The sequence below is a fragment of the Mizuhopecten yessoensis genome, unplaced genomic scaffold (assembly GCF_002113885.1).
Source record: "Mizuhopecten yessoensis strain PY_sf001 unplaced genomic scaffold, ASM211388v2 scaffold10431, whole genome shotgun sequence".
Classification (NCBI taxonomy): domain Eukaryota; kingdom Metazoa; phylum Mollusca; class Bivalvia; order Pectinida; family Pectinidae; genus Mizuhopecten; species Mizuhopecten yessoensis.
Window position 1 is genome coordinate 185,831 of NW_018408543.1, and position 19,409 is coordinate 205,239.

The 19,409-nt window shown below is 35.1% G+C and overlaps 1 protein-coding gene across 9 annotated transcripts in view; it reads right to left on the bottom strand.

Moving 5' to 3' along the window:
- LOC110460550 (dedicator of cytokinesis protein 4-like) overlaps positions 1 to 19,409 on the bottom strand; it is a 154,779-nt gene that overhangs the window by 128,953 nt on the left and 6,417 nt on the right. For all 9 annotated transcript variants that reach the window (XM_021513520.1, XM_021513521.1, XM_021513525.1 and 6 more), the window contains exon 2: positions 18,534 to 18,629. In XM_021513520.1, coding sequence (XP_021369195.1) covers positions 18,534 to 18,629 — 96 coding nt within the window. The remainder of the gene's footprint in view (positions 1 to 18,533; positions 18,630 to 19,409) is intronic.

A 19,409-nucleotide genomic window follows, 5' to 3' on the forward strand; every position in this document is an offset into this window, starting at 1 on the left:
CAGTTAATACATTGTATGGAGTATCCACACAGTTTATACATTGTATGGAGTATCCATGCAGTTTATACATTGTATGGAGTATCCACACAGTTTATACCACAAAACTATCTAAATGGCTTTAAACCATGAAAGAAAATACCCACAAACATTTCAAATATACAGTACCATTTCTGTTGTTTCCACAAACAAGACACTTTACCCTTATTGCTCTAGCCTACCCAGCTAGATAAGTATATAACATTTTGCAGGAAAGAAATCGTCTCTTCAGTAGGTGTGATATAGGAGACAAATATTTGGACAGCATTTGAGACAGCTTGGGAACTTCATGCACAGGATCAATGGAGTCAAGTGGTTTATATGTTTGACACTGACTGAGGTTAAACTCCTGCAGTGATGCAACACCGACTGATGTTTCTGCCCCGATATCTCAGACACACCTATCATCCACTAATGTTTACGGGAGACAAAGGCTGCCAAAGAGACCACCTAACATTTCTCAACAATCACTACACATGCTTAGGGAAAGATAGCACATAAAGACATGTGCCCAGGTTACAAAATTTTATTTTGATAATAAGACAAATATCAATGCTAAATAAAACATTGCCTACCATTAACTGTTTTGGTAGAGTACAGAGATTTTTTTTTATTTATTAATCTTCCTTACATTAAAGCATCAAATATTATATCAAATTTATAACTATATTTATGATAATGTAATAATTCCAACATTCCCTCTCCAACACATTGACAATGATCTGACATATCCCTGAAGTCATGGAGTACAAACCACCATCCGTCAACCAAGACATCAGCTCTCACGATGATGATAAATCACTACAGCCCTAAGTGGGAAGGCTATTTTTATATAAAAAAGGACTTAACATGTTACTATATAGCAGGCAATGGTTGATGTTTTCATTTATAATAAGGATGTTCAATGCACTAAAGCTGAGAGAACTAAAGGACTAGGAAGTGAGATACATTATCATGTACATACACAATCAAACTAATGTTTTATAAATCTAAGGATCCCGGTCCCACCACAACCAAAACACCAGAGAGTTCCTCTATAGTATTTTGTACTTACAGTTACATCCCCTTTCTTTCCTTTTAGATTTACTGTATACAGAAAACTTTCGCCCCGAGTCAGATATTCACCCTTTATGGTAAAACCTATATTCACCAAGCTTAAATTTCGCCCGTCACATATGCATGTAATAACGATATATTGTATGTTGTATACTAAGTAATTACGATATATGGTATGTTGTATACTAATTAATTACGATATATAATATGCTGTGTACTAAGTAATTACGATATATGGTATGTTGTATACTAAGTCATTACAATATATGGTATGTTGTATACTAAGAAATTACGATAAATGGTATGTTGTATACTAAGTAATTACTATATATGGTATGTTGTATATTAAGTAATTACGATTATGGTATGTTGTATACTAAGTAATTGCGATATATGGCATGTTGTATACTCAGTAATTATGATATATGGTATGTTGTATACTAAGTAATTACGATATATAATATGCTGTGTACTAAGTAATTACGATATATGGTATGTTGTATACCAAGTAATTATGATATATGGTATGTTGTATACTAAGTAATTACGATATATTGTATGTTGTATACTAAGTAATTACTATATATGGTATGTTGTATACCAAGTAATTATGATATATGGTATGTTGTATACTAAGTAATTACGATACATGGTATGTTGTATACTAAGTAATGACGATATATGGTATGTTGTATACTAAGTAATTAAGATATATGGTATGTTGTATACTAACCAAATACGATATATGGTATGTTGTATACCAAGTAATTATGATATATGGTATGTTGTATACTAAGTAATTACGATACATGGTATGTTGTATACTAAGTAATGACGATATATGGTATGTTGTATACTAAGTAATTAAGATATATGGTATGTTGTATACTAAGTAATTACGATACATGGTATGTTGTATACTAAGTAATGACGATATATGGTATGTTGTATACTAAGTAATTACAATATATGGTATGTTGTATACCAAGTAATTATGATATATGGTATGTTGTATACTAAGTAATTACGTTATATGGTATGTTGTATACTAAGTAATTACGATATATAATATGCTGTGTACTAAGTAATTACGATATATGGTATGTTGTATGCTAAGTAATTACAATATATGGTATGTTGTATACTAAGTAATTACGATACATGGTATGTTGTATACTAAGTAATGACGATATATGGTATGTTGTATACTAAGTAATTACAATATATGGTATGTTGTATACTAAGTAATTACGATATATAATATGCTGTGTACTAAGTAATTACGATATATGGTATGTTGTATACTAAGTAATTACGATATATGGCATGTTGTGTACTAAGTAATTACGATATACGGTTTGTTGTTTACTCAGTAATTACGATATATGGTATGTTGTATACTAAGAAATTACGATATATGGTATGTTGTATACTAAGTAATTACTATATATGGTATGTTGTATATTAAGTAATTACGAGATATGGTATGTTGTATAAGTAATTACTATATATGGTATGTTGTATATTAAGTAATTACGATTATGGTATGTTGTATACTAAGTAATTACGATATATGGCATGTTGTATACTCAGTAATTATGATATATGGTATGTTGTATACTAAGTAATTATGATATATGGTATGCTGTATACTAAGTAATTACGATATATGGTATGTTGTATACTAAGTAATTACGATTTATGGTATGTTGTATACTAAGTAATTATGATATATGGTATGTTGTATACTAAGTAATTACGAGATATGGTATGCTGTATACTAAGTAATTAGGAGATATGGTATGTTGTATACTAAGTAATTACGAGATATGGTATGATGTATACTAAGTAATTACGAGATATGGTATGTTGTATACTAAGTTATTACGATATATGGCATGTTGTATACTAAGTAATTACGAGATATGGTATGATGTATACTTTAGTAATACTCAGTGTCATGATTAGATTTCGCTCTTATTGCCGAGGGCGAAAAAAATAAAAGAAAACTGTGACGAAATTTTCCTGATCTACAGTAACAGAAGAGTGACTGGGTGAAATGCTACCGCTGACCACATAGCTCAGGTTCAAACGACATTAGATAACCATCAGTGGTCCAGGGTGTGAATCCTACTCCGGTCCATTGCCTTTTTTTATACAGAACACTTTTGAAGATTCTTTTTTGTTTATTTTATCTTTTTTCCCCATAGAAATTCTGCAATAAACATTTTTTTAATAGAAATAAATCATGAGTCTGTCAAGACCAATACTGTTATTGTTGTTTTTGTGGATATCGTTTTTATATACCCAATCTAATTAAAATTATATCTTCACATCGCTCCCGTTTACATATATATCAACGAGACATATTAGTAAACGGGAGCGATATGAAGATATAATTTTTATTAGATTGTCATATACCTAATAACCAAACAATTTGTATTCCGTCTCAAACTGTTTCATTACAAAAGTTTGAAGTAGCTACAAATAATTTAACATAAGACTACCCCGTCAGGGCGTAGAGAGTAGCTACCCCTTGTTAAGGGTGGATTCATTTAGGAGCGGGTCCATGGCAGGACCTTGGTAGGGGACAAGGGAGTCAACAACCAGTGTTTTTGTTTTGTTTTTCAGTTTGGAAATGAAGTGGATTCACCTTTGTTACCAGCGTATAGAAAGCTTCACACCTGCCTGTATATCCTCGTCAATAGACAGGAACCTAGACTGGTCCATTGTTTGTGTCATTAACCCCGTGTGATCAATGACCCCGGCCTTATCTAACAGCAGTTACAGTTTGATAACAGCCTCCCTAAACAGTTAACATCCTTCAATCTAACAGATGTACAGTATATACCTTTATCTGAAAATCAGTGTTGTGTCAGAAAGATATAACTTGATTCTGTAACAGATGCCAGAATTATCAGAATAAAAACAAAGATCTTGAATATTTTTTTATGACATGATATGACATATGAAATCTGTATTACACTTGATTGCGACAAGAGGAATCAAGTCTAAATTCTGAGTTGTAGAATTCTGACAGAAAACACATATCAGCCAGACTGGAGCCAGCATCTGGATCGCTCTCTCGGGACCCTCACTACATCACTGGCGATACAATTCATCTACGTACAATATCACACAGTAGTCCTTTAAAGTAGGATTTCTTAGACAGCTATTGTAAATGCCAACTTAAATACAGGAGTTAAAGCAACATTTACACATGTCTGTTTAAATTAATCTTAAATGTCTTTCTGATATATATTGAATGATTTTAATGAATAAATATGAATTCCACATGCCTTGAATAATAAATGTTCATATACATATACCTAAAGTATATTGATGAAACTTGTATATAAAATTGAAAATAGAAAGGTGGGGCTGCTCAATTCCGGTAACCTCAGGATATTATATCTATTTAAATTAAGGAAAGTGCCTACGCAGCCAGCCTGCCTTTTAGGTTCCTGTTCATCGATCATGCACAATGCAAATTACACAGGCCCTATGTAGCCTCTTGAGACTCTTATTTTATCATTTTTCATATTTGTATAGTAAAAGACACATGAGAGTCATTTTAAATATTTGTGTCTGGATTCCCCTAAATAATATACAAGATACAGATTATTTTCATAAAATTTAACAAAATGTATCTGTTAGGACTGAAAATTAAATAATAAATTCAATTCAGTTCATGTGGGAGATGTGGCTTTAATATATACAGCAATCACAAATGGTTTGCCTTACACCATGCTAGCCCAAGGTCTGTGTCAGGAAGCCTTTACTACTGATACCATTGAAACTACTACTGTGAATATACACCGTACATAGCAAGGCATCTGCTGCTGTTGAAGATGAAGTTGTTCTGATCCTAACCTGGCAGGCCTATCAAAGTCCTGATAAGGACAGCGTGGCTTTGGTGGAGAGTTCCCTGCTACCATTCCTCCTCTTTCATACTTGTACTTCTCTAAGCCTAATTAGTGGGTATGAATCTCCATGGCTCCCCATCTCTATACACTTCAAAACAAAGTCACAGTTTCTGGCCAAGTCTTCAGTATCTTCTGGTTCTTATTATATACCCAGAGCTACTTGTACCTAATGTTTACATTATATTAATTGTCCATTTTCTATAAAGTTATACCTCTTGATATGGGCTACAAAAAGATCATATTCTCGATGTAAATTTATTACAGATTTCGTGATAACTACAATCTATTTACTATCTGTTATTATATCAACTGGACTCCCCCCCCCCCCCCCCCCCCCCCAACAAAAATATCTGCCTGGACACTGAACATGTCCTGAGAACTAAATTTCCTATGAATTGTTACAGAATATATAATAGTCACGTTTAATATGTAAGAAAAATATTTCTTTGCTATTGAAATTATATCTTTAAAAATCTTAAATGCACACAGCTAGGTCAAGTGGTACTCTAAGGGGTTACATTTAGAGTTATCAGAGTTAATAATAAAAAAAAACCAGTTTGTTGAGATAAATTCCCCTCCCCCACATCCCCCACATCTATTTTGTGATGCCAGCCTTGTTGATGAGGCGGGAACATCAATTTCAAGGAACGCAGTAATGTTACAGTATGTTATTGGCAAGGCATTGTACAATGTCTTAAACAGATGCCAGGTCGGAATTTCATCATTATTCGAGTTTAAGTCAATCGTGACCTCCATCAACTAAGCAGAAAGTCAGATGTAGTAAAGAGAAGATTGTACAAAAACATTTTTCCAGACGGAGATCCAGTCTACAGAGTCGATTGTATAGATACATTTATCTATAACGACGGGGTTCAAAAGTAGATAGTATAGTTATATTTATCTACAGCAAGTTTACAAATTGGTTGTTCATTTCCTTCCTTACAGATGCAACAACCTACCAGAAAAAAAAATCTGCTTAAAATATTTCATTGAAAATTTAAATTTTCTATTTTATTTTGGTATTTTCAAATGTGAAAATTTAGTCAATAGAAAGCTATGAAGTTGAGTATCTCTTCTTTCTGGTAGTGAACACTGTCAGTATCACAGCATGTAATTCCACAACAACAGAAAAGAAAAGTAGATTTAAAGACCTTATTGAAATCAGTTAAAAAGTGACTTTTTAAAAATAAAACATTACCTTAGTCAGGTTTAGGCAAACAAATGGTACTTTATTAATATGATATGTATTTAAATAAAATAAATTGATAAATTTTCTCTACAGAAAATTATTGGTGAAACAGCTTTGTGCATCCACAGTGTAGCTAGCTGATCATTTGAATGTTGAAACACCCTAGGCATCTATCAGTCACATATAGGGATTCAACGGGGAAAACGGCATAGCTAGTCAGGTTATTGCATACACAAAACTGTCAATCTATAATGATAGTGAATAAAACTGTCCTTATAATTGAATGTACATATAAATTTGATGTATCCCTACATATAACAGGTGTCTTTTTATTGGAATTGCACAATACTATATTCAGTAGTGAAATTGTATACACAGCACTACAAGTAACTCCCAACATTACACAGGACTAGTTGCGGGAAATTCAATACAACAAAAAGTATGGTAAGTATATGCTGCACTTAACTATCCTGCCAAGTTTCATCAAACTCATCAAATTCATCAAAGCATAAAGTCTGTATGGAGGTAATAGTAAATGTTGACACACACTGCCCAACTACGAGTTGTCTGGTCAAATGTCTGTATACATGATGCCACTACCCAACCAGAAATCTTCGACTGAAGGCTTTTTGCAAAAAAAGTATAACAGGAAAGAGAGTAGTGTGCTTCCACCGGGGATCGAAACCGTGATCCCAGACCTCCTAGACAGACGATCTACCACTGAGCTAAAGAGAATTTCCAGTCTAGCACGAAGCTAGAAGGCAACCACAAGTCTACGTACCGGTATAGTTAAAACCTGCCACACAAGTTTGCAACACTCATCTTCTTTTACAAGATATATGTTAATGAATTATTTTTCTACAAAACATAATGTTTGTTGTATATGACTTCATATCATCCCCTGCCTTCCTGGATTTTCCACTCTTTTAACTACCCAATGCTACTACATGGCCATTGTAACTACAGGGATTATATACCTGATCATTGTGTGAAACATGCAACCTCTCCACACACTACACTGTATGTAACCTTTGACCTTCCCCTGAGCTTAATTAATCCGGCTAATGAATAATGTATATCATCACTGATTGACTATCACAGTGTAGTAATGTTTCGTATAGTACACACAAATCTTCACACTCACAGAGATATATATACATAGGAGGTAGACTCGACATGTGTTGCAATGTTTCACCATCATACAAATGTCTCAATATTGAAAACTAACAACAATAAACTATCGCTTTTTCTACAGGAATAGACTTAATTAGTTAAACAAGACAACACTTTGTGGAACAATTTATAGCTATACACCGTCTAATGGGTAACTGAATGTGAATAGTATTAGAGATATGCCCCTGACAGTCTGTTTCTATGACTGGGGTTGGAGGTCAAAATACAGGTCACATTGACCTACTTTTAGTATGTGACACTCCATCATCCCCAGATATCAGAACTGCTCAGTTCTGAAGAATTTAAACGTAGTAATCCAGATTCATGCAATCAATGAAATCAATGTTGAAAACTTCCCGAGAGTCCTTTAATACCGGCCATGATACATAAAAGCATTATCATGTAGTACCTCTGTTGTTCTGAGTGATGATATGTGTAAGCGGTACAAAGTTTCCTGATGGGGCTGACCTTTACCTACCACAAATGACATCATGTTATATATACAGACCACAGATCTACAATGTTCAAAGTCTGCACTGTGTTCATTCATCTGTCCCCCCACTACAGAAGCACAGCACTTCATACTGCATGTGTGACTTTACCCTCGTGACACTTTCCATGACTCACAGAGTCATCACAAATTATATCATACCGGAAAGAAGACCTTAGAAAAACCAACTAAATTCCAATAAATTCACACTTTGTATGGAAAGTCCAAGGAAGGACCAGACAAGGCCCATTCAGTCCCAGGGGACCTTTTTATTGGGGTAGTCAAATGAAGGACCAGACCTAGTCCCTTCAGTCCCAGGAGACCTTTTTTATTGGGGTATTCAAATGAAGGACCGGACCTAGTCCCTTCAGTCCCAGGGGACCTTTTTATTGGGGTAGTCAAATGAAGGACCGGACCTAGTCCCTTCAGTCCCAGGAGACCTTTTTATTTGGGTAGTCCAATAAAGGACCATACCTAGCCCGGCCTTCAGTGCCAGGAGATCTTTCTATTTGGGTAGTCCAATAAAGGACCATACCTAGCTCGGCCTTCAGTCCCAGGAGACCTTTTTATTTGGGTAGTCCAATAAAGGACCAGACCTAGCCCGGCCTTCAGTGCCAGGAGATCTTTTTATTTGGGTAGTCCAATAAAGGACCATACCTAGCCCGGCCTTCAGTGCCAGGAGATCTTTCTATTTGGGTAGTCCAATAAAGGACCAGACCTAGCCCCTTTAGTGCCAGGGGACATTTCCTAGTACCAACCAAGGAAATGAAAAACTTTTAGGACCAGAACTAGCCATTTTAATTCAGCTTCATAAAATATAAAAGAGACCTGCAATGGAAATCCGATACGACAACACAAAATTATTTTTTATAAAGGATGATCTATAGGGACCATACATATCCATTGGTTAGTTTTTTTCATTTCTTAGCTAATTACAAAAATAAACACCACCCAATGATATATTAACTCATTCACCCCTGAAGACACATTTGAACTCTTCCAATTCAAAGTTTGGAATAGTTCATTATGAAACTTAAGGGGTGAATGAATGAACACAAGATTAATGAAATCATATCTGAATTTTATATTCTTTTAAAAAGTCTTCAGTCTCAGACTGATGATTTTCTTTCTTGATGGTTAACTATACTTTATACTTGAATCACCATCCCTGTTCTCTCACAAGTGTCCTTCCTTATGAACTTAATCTATAAAGTCAAGTTAATCTACAGCTACCAAGGGGTCAAAGGTCAGATGTATTGATGAATATATAAAAACCATTTACAAGCTAGAGCCACAGCCTCAGTAGTGGTAAACAAGCGTCCAAGCAGTCATTCCTATGCTGTATCATGACCCATCGTCCTGAATGCTGTCACAACCAGGGCTCAATCAGAATTAATGTGATCCTACTGGTGTTGTTGGTGACTGACACAGTGAAGCACAAAGACTGGTATGCTGGTATAATGTTTTGTGTGGGTTATTGCACCAGTAGTAGTAGTTCAGTTGGAATGTAATACTTATACAGTGTACATAATTACAAATCAATATACATGAAACACTTCACAATAATAACTATGAATCAGAAGATAATGGATCAAAACAACAAAGATATAAAATCATCAACACTACTGGTTGTGTTACTCTGTAGTCATTAGTAAAGCTGGGGAGGCTACTGTAATGGTAGAGGGAAAATATAACTGGGCCAGACGACCTCTGAACTTGGATTAGATTGAGACTCAAACTCTCAACCTCTGAGCTCAGGGTTTGACTGAGACTCATACCAGCGACCTCTGAGCACAGGGCAAGACTGAGATTTGAACCCCCGACCTCTGACTTGGGTAACACTGAAACTCAAAACAAACCTGCAACCTCTGAACTCAGACTAGACTGAGACTCAAACCCACAACCTCTAAACTTGGGTTAGACTCAGACTATAACCCCTGACCTCTGAACTCAGGTTCAACTAAGACTCTAACCCCTGACCTTTGAATTCAGGCTAGACTGAGACTCAAACCCCTGACCTCTGAAAGCCGGTTAGATTAAGACTCAAACCCCTGACCTCTGAACTCGGGTTTGACTCAGACTCGAACCAACGACATCTGAACTCTAGATGGACACTCAAACTCATTCAACTATCTGGTCATCGGGAGTCAACTGATCTGGTCCTGCTATACACCTCCATCAGTTTTTTAGCCATCACCCATACAAGGCAACACTATCTATAACCCAGGTCTGGTATCCTCTTGCCAAGCATACAGGGTTGACTAAAGGCACCAATTGAACAGGACTGGAGCAATGCATCAAGCACAGACTGGAATATGAACCAAGTACCTCACAACTCTAGAGGAACTCTCTATAATCATCTGAGATATCTGGTCATCACCCAGTCCAGTCACCCCATCCAGTCATGCTGCCCTACAATTAACCACCTCTTGCCAAAAATGAAGTTTTTAGCCTTTTGCAGTTGTTGCCATAGAAAGTTTCAATGTTTTTTGATGAATCATCCCAAAAAAAAAAACATGTCTGCATTCCACACAACAATATAGATGTTCAGATTAAAACCTGGTATCTTTTACAAAATAAAATTGAATTTCAATTTCATCTGAATCCAAATTCTCACAACACAATGCATAGGCGTTGAATATCAATTGACTACCATCAAACAGATGTGTTTAAGTGATGGTAGTTACTGGTACAACTGTCTCAACAAAACATGGACAGCGCCCCAGGGTAATTCTACAGCTGACAGTAAAAACAGAGCCCTGTTACAGACTGTGAGATAATAGCTGTGGGGATGTCTGCAGCTGGTGCACACAATTGACACATATTTGTAGTTGCAGTAATCAACTGACAGATAAAAAAAAAGGCTCATCCTCCTTTTCTACATTATACAGTACGTATCCTATTGTAAGCCCAGGGGACCAATATGTTAACTCTTACTCAAGGAAGGGGGATTGAGGCTTATTTCAGAAAAATGAAACACTTCTATTGAACTGTTTTTAAAATGAGTGGGCTTATTACCAGGCATGGGCTTATTACCAGAAATGGACTTATTACAAGGCATTGGCTTATTACCAGAAATGGACTTATTACTAGGCATGGGCTTATTACCAGAAATGGACTTATTGCCAGGCATGGGCTTATTACCAGAAATGGACTTATTACAAGGCATTGGCTTATTACCAGAAATGGACTTATTACCAGGCATTGGCTTATTACCAGAAATGGACTTATTACCAGGCATTGGCTTATTACCAGAAATGGACTTATTACGAGGCATGGGCTTATTACCAGAAATGGACTTATTGCCAGGCATGGGCTTATTACCAGAAATGGACTTATTACAAGGCATTGGCTTATTACCAGAAATGGACTTATTACTAGGCATGGGCTTATTACCAGAAATGGACTTATTGCCAGGCATGGGCTTATTACCAGAAATGGACTTATTACCAGGCATGGGCTTATTACCAGACATGGGCTTATTACCAGACATGGGCTTATTGCTGGATAAATATGGTAGTGGTAACAAACACAACTAAAGGCATAAATAGTTTAATTATCCTTTATCTGTATATCATAGTGGTAACACAACTTAATACATACAGGGTGTTATAATTTGGGGATCATACATTAATGTTAAGTCAATGGGTAAGATCATTTAATGTCCATTTAAAAATATTACCCTAAAATTTTGTTTTTTTATAAGACCCTGAACAGGGAATGATTATCTTTCACATTCCTTCCTAAAAAGTAGCTTCGTGAATAAAGAGTCTTTGCTTTCACTGTGCCATACGCCAAGCTTATAATCATTTGACTCCATTTGATTATAAATTTAAATAGTGACATATATCATTCTATTGTACGTCCTTAAATTACCTTAGCTGCTAATAGGACGTTAAACAAAATAAAACCAAACCAAACCATTCTATTGTATTTGTTGTAATGTCACAATAGTATTTAGTTTGCTGAACACTTAAAGTACGAGAAAACTTGGTTTGCCACGACGTAAAGCCACAAATACTATAGTCCACGTCATTAGCATCCAGTTCCCTTATAATTAATATACATAGTATTGTAAATAATTGTTTAGCAATAAAAAAAATCAATAAATTCTATTTTTGTATCAAATATCAGCCATGTCACAAAAACTTGTAGCGGATCGTGTGATATCTGGTACAGGAGAAACCAGAGCATAACCTAACGCATCACTGGATACAAAGCTTTGTGACTTTGAGCATGTACACTAACAAATCATTCAGACAAGTGCTCCCCCACTTTCTGTAATTTTTACGCACTCTGGGTGCTTTTTAGGATCATCATGGTAAATGAAATGTTTAAACAACAAGTTACTTTCACATTCCCATTTTAACAATCTAATCATGTGTGGTGGATATTGAATAAACACTGATTTATCATTTCCCTGTGCTGATAAAAGACATATCTATACAACACAAATATTCTCACTACTGATAAAGTAACTCCACATAAACATTATGTTATGTAGGAATTTCTCATTTGTTAAATATTAATACAATGTCATGTCAGTTCATAAATATTTTCTTAAAAGAGTTTCAGTACTTCAGACAATAGAATCCAACAATGATTTCTCTTGTATTAAAACCAAAGTTGGCGTGGCTTACAAAGCCATACTCTAAACCAAGCTGGTAAATTGTTTACTTTGTATGTATAGATCTGAATGACTAACATACAGCAGTACAGAAGATAGTGCCCCGACAAACATTACAAAGTTCCAGAGTTGACCCGCAGCAGTGACCTTGACCTTGATTTCATCTGGCCATGATACAAAAATCTCAAGTTTTAATAAAAATATTTATCAGTTTAAAAGCTATGGTCCCGACCACACATTAAATTTAAACTGTATTTATTTTACAACAATTATGAAACAAGTTATTTCAACTTATATTTATTACTCTTGTTGGCCCCGATGTTAGCGCTCACAGGTCTTAATGTGGGAGGCAACTGGAGTACACAAAGAAAACTGACGTGGTCGGGCAGGTGACAACCAGTCCTTTTCAAGTTCGAGTGCGTTATTCGCTGCGCCACCCAAACACAAACATTAGACATTAACATTTAAATTGCAGTTATGACTTTTGACATGTACATGTGTTTATTTTGGGGGTTTATAAACACAAATTAAATTTGTTTTCTATAAAATCATCTGTTATGATGACTTATCTCTTTGGATCTGTCCAAGTGTTGTCTATCACCTAGGATAGTAGGTCAATGCTATAGATACAAAGAAGTTTTTGATAATTGAACATTTTAGCAGGAAATAATTACAAATGACTACATACAGTTTTTATTAGTGTTAAAATTACCGTGATAACGAAGTATATAAAATAACCCCAGTGTCATAATATTATAATAATGTCTCCCAATGCCAGTGTGGGAAGAACTTGTACAGTATTCATAATCAATAAGGGTTAAGTCCATTGTCAATCACAGAATCTCTTTTTATCACAAATGAAAATGTCTGTTTGCTCATATAAAATCAAACAACAGGAAGTACATGAAGTGAATGTTAAGAGTGAGTCATACATGTTTATAACAATTGTTTTACTTCCTACTATATCAGAACTTAATAACGGTAATACCAGGCATGATATTTAAAATCCACAATTTCCAATAATTTAATTTGTGGAAAGAAAAATCATATTAAAGATTTCAATTAATATTTTTAAACTTTCAATTCGACTTTAAAATTTGTTTATGTATGTTGAATGGGACAGTCTTGCATGATATAATAGCTATTTCTGTGGTGTTTAATTGCATAAAGGAACGGTTGACATCTTCATGATTGTTATAGGTTTCTATACAAATTCCACCGCTCGATTTTGACAGATTAATAGTGAAATAAAGTCAAAATTCCATAGTTTACTCTATCATGTCTTTTTCTTACCTCTTTCCATTGGAAATAAAAAAATATATAAATATTGCTGTTAAATCTCATCTAGCGATGAACGTCTATCCAACCAATTATTTTGCTTATCATTTTAACCAATCATTGCAATCGATGATACTCAAAAGTCGATTCATCCTGTGCTTACAGAAATGTTCTAAACAAATGTTTCTACCATCTCATTACAGGACACATATTGGTACCTGATATTTCAATCACTAAGCTATTGTGATGATTGTTGTCATCTGCATGTAGAATTGATCTTGTCTTTAAAAAGGGAGCAGGCCTGGGTAACACTGAACATTTTACACTAATGGTATGTGTCATTGGTATCTTTGAAGTGCTTAGAGTATAAGTGTACATATTTTTGACCTCATGTACATGTGTACCAACATATACCTGTCACATACAGGTACTCTATATCTAATTACTTATATACCTATCATCACCCTAATACATGTGGGAAATCCTTGTCCTTTTTAAGGGCCAAAGCCTATAAATTAATTTCAAATTTAAGTTTTAAAAATTTCAAATAATTCTACATTCGATTGAAAATTCATTTCATTTCACTACCATGTACGCTGTGATTTTGTGTTTAGCCTATGACTGCTACCAGTGCACTGTCTGAGCTCTCACAGCAGTTAATGGAGCCATGTACACATCACCAGGGCCGGGCACCTGTTAATTGGTATAGATTTCCTATCCCTAATCACAGCACATTTACATATTAGCCTTATATGGCAAACTCGACCTAATTAGGGGCACTTTGCCAGTGACTATGTTAGGAATGTGGTCATTAAACAGTGCATTACATCGTTAACACAGAACCCTATCATTTGTTCTTGTTTTAATCTGTTGATGCAATTACAAATACGTTCCTGACTCATGAACACCTAAAGTGCCTTTTATTAGACACTATGGCTATCATTGAAATGTCAGGAAATAAAGTCTGTCTTCTTTGAAATAAAAACAAACTAGATAGTTAAATCATAAGTATAAGAAAAAGTCCAACAGTTCTAGAGAGTTTTAACTCATTCACCCCTGAAATTTCATAATTAACTATGCCAACCTTTGAATTTGAAGAGTTCAAATGTGTCCTAAGGGGTGAATGAGTTAAGGACCATGGGAACATCCAGTTACTTCATGGAGATTCCAAAACTATTGGCGTTGAAAGGAGCATTATAATCCATAGATCCAGTTACTCAAGGGAGTTCAGATCAATGGACGCAATAGATCAAGTTCCTCCAGGGAGTTGTACTGACTGTCAATTGGAATCTGTATAACCAGGCACTCTAGGGAGTCACACTCAGGGACTTTTCAGAACGATATCATTCCACGGAATTTCATGACCAATGGAGTCTAGATTCTATAACTGCAATTAAGGCCTGTTTTACACCAACATTGTTCCCTTACAAAATCTAGCGATTCTCACACCAATTAAGTCCTACTATGATGTTCTGAGGCCATTGACAGTCGTTATAATTAGATACACATGTATCGCTATAACAATATGACAGACCTAAGTGATCAAAAAGTTTTATCATATCAAAGTAAATCAGCGAATAGACTGACCTACTTTCATCTTTTTAACTTTGTTACATACCATATATTCATATCTCAATTAGTTCCTATAGACTGAGTGTAGGATTATAAATATTTACTTTATTTATACAGTATAAATATGACTGATTTTATCTCTCTAACATCTCCAAAAATACCAGCACTCTGGGGTATATATTGAGTGTACACTGTTTATATTTGGTGCTAACATGTACACTTCATTACTGCAGCTGTCTACACTTAGCTCTCTGTATACCTACAGTGCCATGTGTGACAATGAGATGGAATCTCGTGGCAAACTCAGCATTTCTAGCTGTTTAAACCAGCATATGTCAACACACTCTGTGCCAGTACGTTATCACTGAAACCAACCATTCAACCAACATTTTCTCAAGAAAAAAAATGATTACAAAAAAAAAATAAACACATGCAACACTCCTGGTATCTTATCAATGCAAACATCCTGCCTCCAAATGTGTTCAGTCGAGAGATTCTCAAGGTCACCACACCAATTATATATAGTCACGTCCAAGGTCACCCTGAAAGACCTCGTATAGAATAATTCTACAACTTACATGACAACGGTGCAACAGCGTATGGTATATACTACCCGGTATATAGTAGAACCTTATTATATTGACAACCATTTGTCAATCAAAATGTTGGCGTTATAAAGGTTTTAGCGATACACAATTACACGGAGAAAGACATATATAGGAATAAATACAAAGAGGGGAAACTTGGACCTGAAATACATTGGAGACAAATGAAAAGAAAGGCCTACTACATGTAATAAGGTTTTACTGTGTTCACATAAATATGCGTAACTGGGAGGAATGTCATGATTCCATGTCTTAGTGATGACAATTTGACATGATGGCACTTTAAGATCGCCCTTGTTTGGGTCCATTGGCGATGGACACCTTGGTCATATAACCTTTGTTTTTACAAAGACATTAAACCAAAATCAACTGAAGATATTGAACGTCATTAGAGCTATATAGCAGTACCACGCAAGAATGGATACCAAGGTAACACATATAAAATTGAATAAGTGTAATACAACTATAAGTCTAAATGGGGATACAATGTTTTAGGACAACTAGCTTGCCCATTGCTTCAGGAATCATAACTGCGACCTCCAGGCCCAAATTTCATAAACATTTCTAGACTTCAGTTTTCCTAAACATTGCTGGGGTTTGGGAAAAATTCCTCAACTTAAGATTTTCCTTAACTCGTGAAAATCGTCAGTAAAGGAATTTCCTTAATTTAAGGAAACCTACCAGCAATAGAATACATTGATGTTTACTTTTTGGTAGAATTAACCCTCACACCCCATGTGTGTGACACTTTTATTCATTTATTATAAAATTTGTTCTTAGTTAAAATTTTCCACCTAACACCAGCTAACAAATCATTTACTGAGGTAGCTGGTGTCCGTAGTATAGGTAGACTGTTATCTTACAGTGATAATCGGGTGTCCCACATTTCACAAGACTGACACAGATTTCTGTGACCCAATACCCTCAAACCGACCACGCAACATACCCTCAAACCCACGACGCAACATACCCTCAAACTGACGACGCAACATACCCTCAAACTGACGACGCAACATACCCTCAAACTGACGACGCAACATACATCGTACACACGGGTCCATGACACCAACCATCTTTGTGAAATTATCAAACAAAGTTCAAAAAAATCCTGAAACTCATGACTGACTAGAGGTTTATTCAAGGGATTGTTTTCCCTACACAATAATCATAACTGGATGTACTTAAGTGTTGATATGTCTTGCCTTTCAGGAAAATAAACAGAAATAGCCATAGATGATTACACATACCAGATAATACATTCATCTTTTATACGATTTAAAACCCTGTCATTGACTTCCTTACCTGATACCTCTGACTTTGTGACTTTATGTGAACACATGAAAAACAAAATCCTAATAATAGAAACATTGACTAGTGCAGATTGCATACCAGGAATTCATCTAGGTATTTTGGGAAATTCAGCTTGACCAGGAAAGTTGAGAATTTTCAAATGATGATAATAATGTGAAATGAAATATTTCTTCTTTTACCCATTTAAAATTGTCTAAGCTATCATACTTTTTATAATTCATAAATTACTTGAAAAGACCAATAATTGATGTTTCGAGTTCAACAATTGGGACATTATCCTGGAGAACTATATATATCTGACCTAAAATGGGCAGTAAAAATCCCTTGAGTATTAACAACAATACTTTCAATGTCCTGGGAAGCAGACATAGAAATCCTATAATATAGTGTGGAATACACCATATATAAATCTTTGTTTTACATTTATATTACCTAAATCCCAATAATTGTTGGTGTTCTTGCATGGACAAGACAATAGTCAGTGAAATTTCGAAGGGTAAAAGATGACAAAAGTCAAAGTTCTTTACCCCTAGTGTAAAATAGTATGACATCTGGTACAGGTTTAACTTCTAGGACACACCAGTCAAATGTACAAGATCCGAGACAAAGCGTCCAACTTTTGACACCTAGGACCAAACAGACATACTTTTGACACCTAGGACTAAACAGACATACTGTTGACACCTAGGACTAAACAGACATCCTTTTGACACCTAGGACTAAACAGACATACTTTTGACACGTAGGACCAAACAGACATACTTTTGACACCTAGAACTAAACAGACAAACTTTTGACACCTAGGACCAAACAGATATACTTTTGACACCTAGGACTAAACAGACGTACTTTTGACACCTAGAACAAAACAGACATACTTTTGACACCTAGGATCAAACAGACATACTTTTGACACCTAGGACTAAACAGACATACTTTTGACACCTAGGACCAAACAGACATACTTTTGACACCTAAGACTAAACAGACATACTTTTGACACCTAGAACTAAACAGACATACTTTCGACACCTAGGACTAAACAGACATACTTTTGACACCTAGGACTAAACAGACATACTTTTGACAAAAGATCAGTCAAATTTCTCCAGTTAGGAAGAATCAAATTTCTTGTGTCAAAAATTGAGATTGCACAGTTTGTGATTTTCCGGTAAGGAGGCCAGCACTTGTCTCTGTGTATGAACAATGCGGATTGTGTGAGTCGTTGGTTCAGTTGTGCTTATGTGAATATTTAAGATAAAGTACTGACCCTTCGCTCCAGTTCCATACTCCTCTAAAATGTGAACAGTCTCTCCAATCTTTAGGCGTAATCCATTCTTAACATCTCCCGCAAAGTTAAATATGGCTGAAACATAAAACATAACGTTACCATCAATGTTACTAATGTAGTCATCAATTTTAATATCTGATACACAATTATTCCAATTATTCAAGAATAGCTTACTGACAATTCTTGAACAGTTCTTAAAGATTTCACAGGGTTGATTACAATGCAGGAACAGATCTGGAACAGTTCTTGAACTTTCAGCCATTTTGATGTTCAACGACTGTTTGAATTGTTATTGAATTGTTTTGGAATAGTTCTTGCAGAACAATTCTTGAATAGTTATTGAGAATTTCACAGGAGCATTGACATGTCATGTACGTAAAGAATCTACAGTCATTAGATTGCTCTACCATGGATCCATGTTTCTGATTGTTTGTCCGAGAGAAATTCTAAATCATTTTACGTAAAATTACGTGTTACATGTAATAAATCGAAATTTTAAATGACATTGGGAAGATATTCTGTACAGTAAGGAAAATGACATTTAGTTGGGAAGATATTCTGTACACTAAGGAAAATGACATTTAGTTGGGAAGATATTCTGTACACTAAGCAAAATGAAATTTCTTATTTTTTATTTCGAGTGGATCATATAACTGGAGCAATGTGGAACCATATAGAATCTGTATTGTTACCTGTAAATTGTTATTCCGAAAATAGAAATCTTTCGACACGTATACAGCAATAGAGTTCTGTAGATCTAAATGGTCCTTTATTTAGCCAGCAGTTTGTTAAGTGACCTGCTATTTTATCGATTTCTTACACCCTATCACAATGTCCTACTGTAATTGATAAATT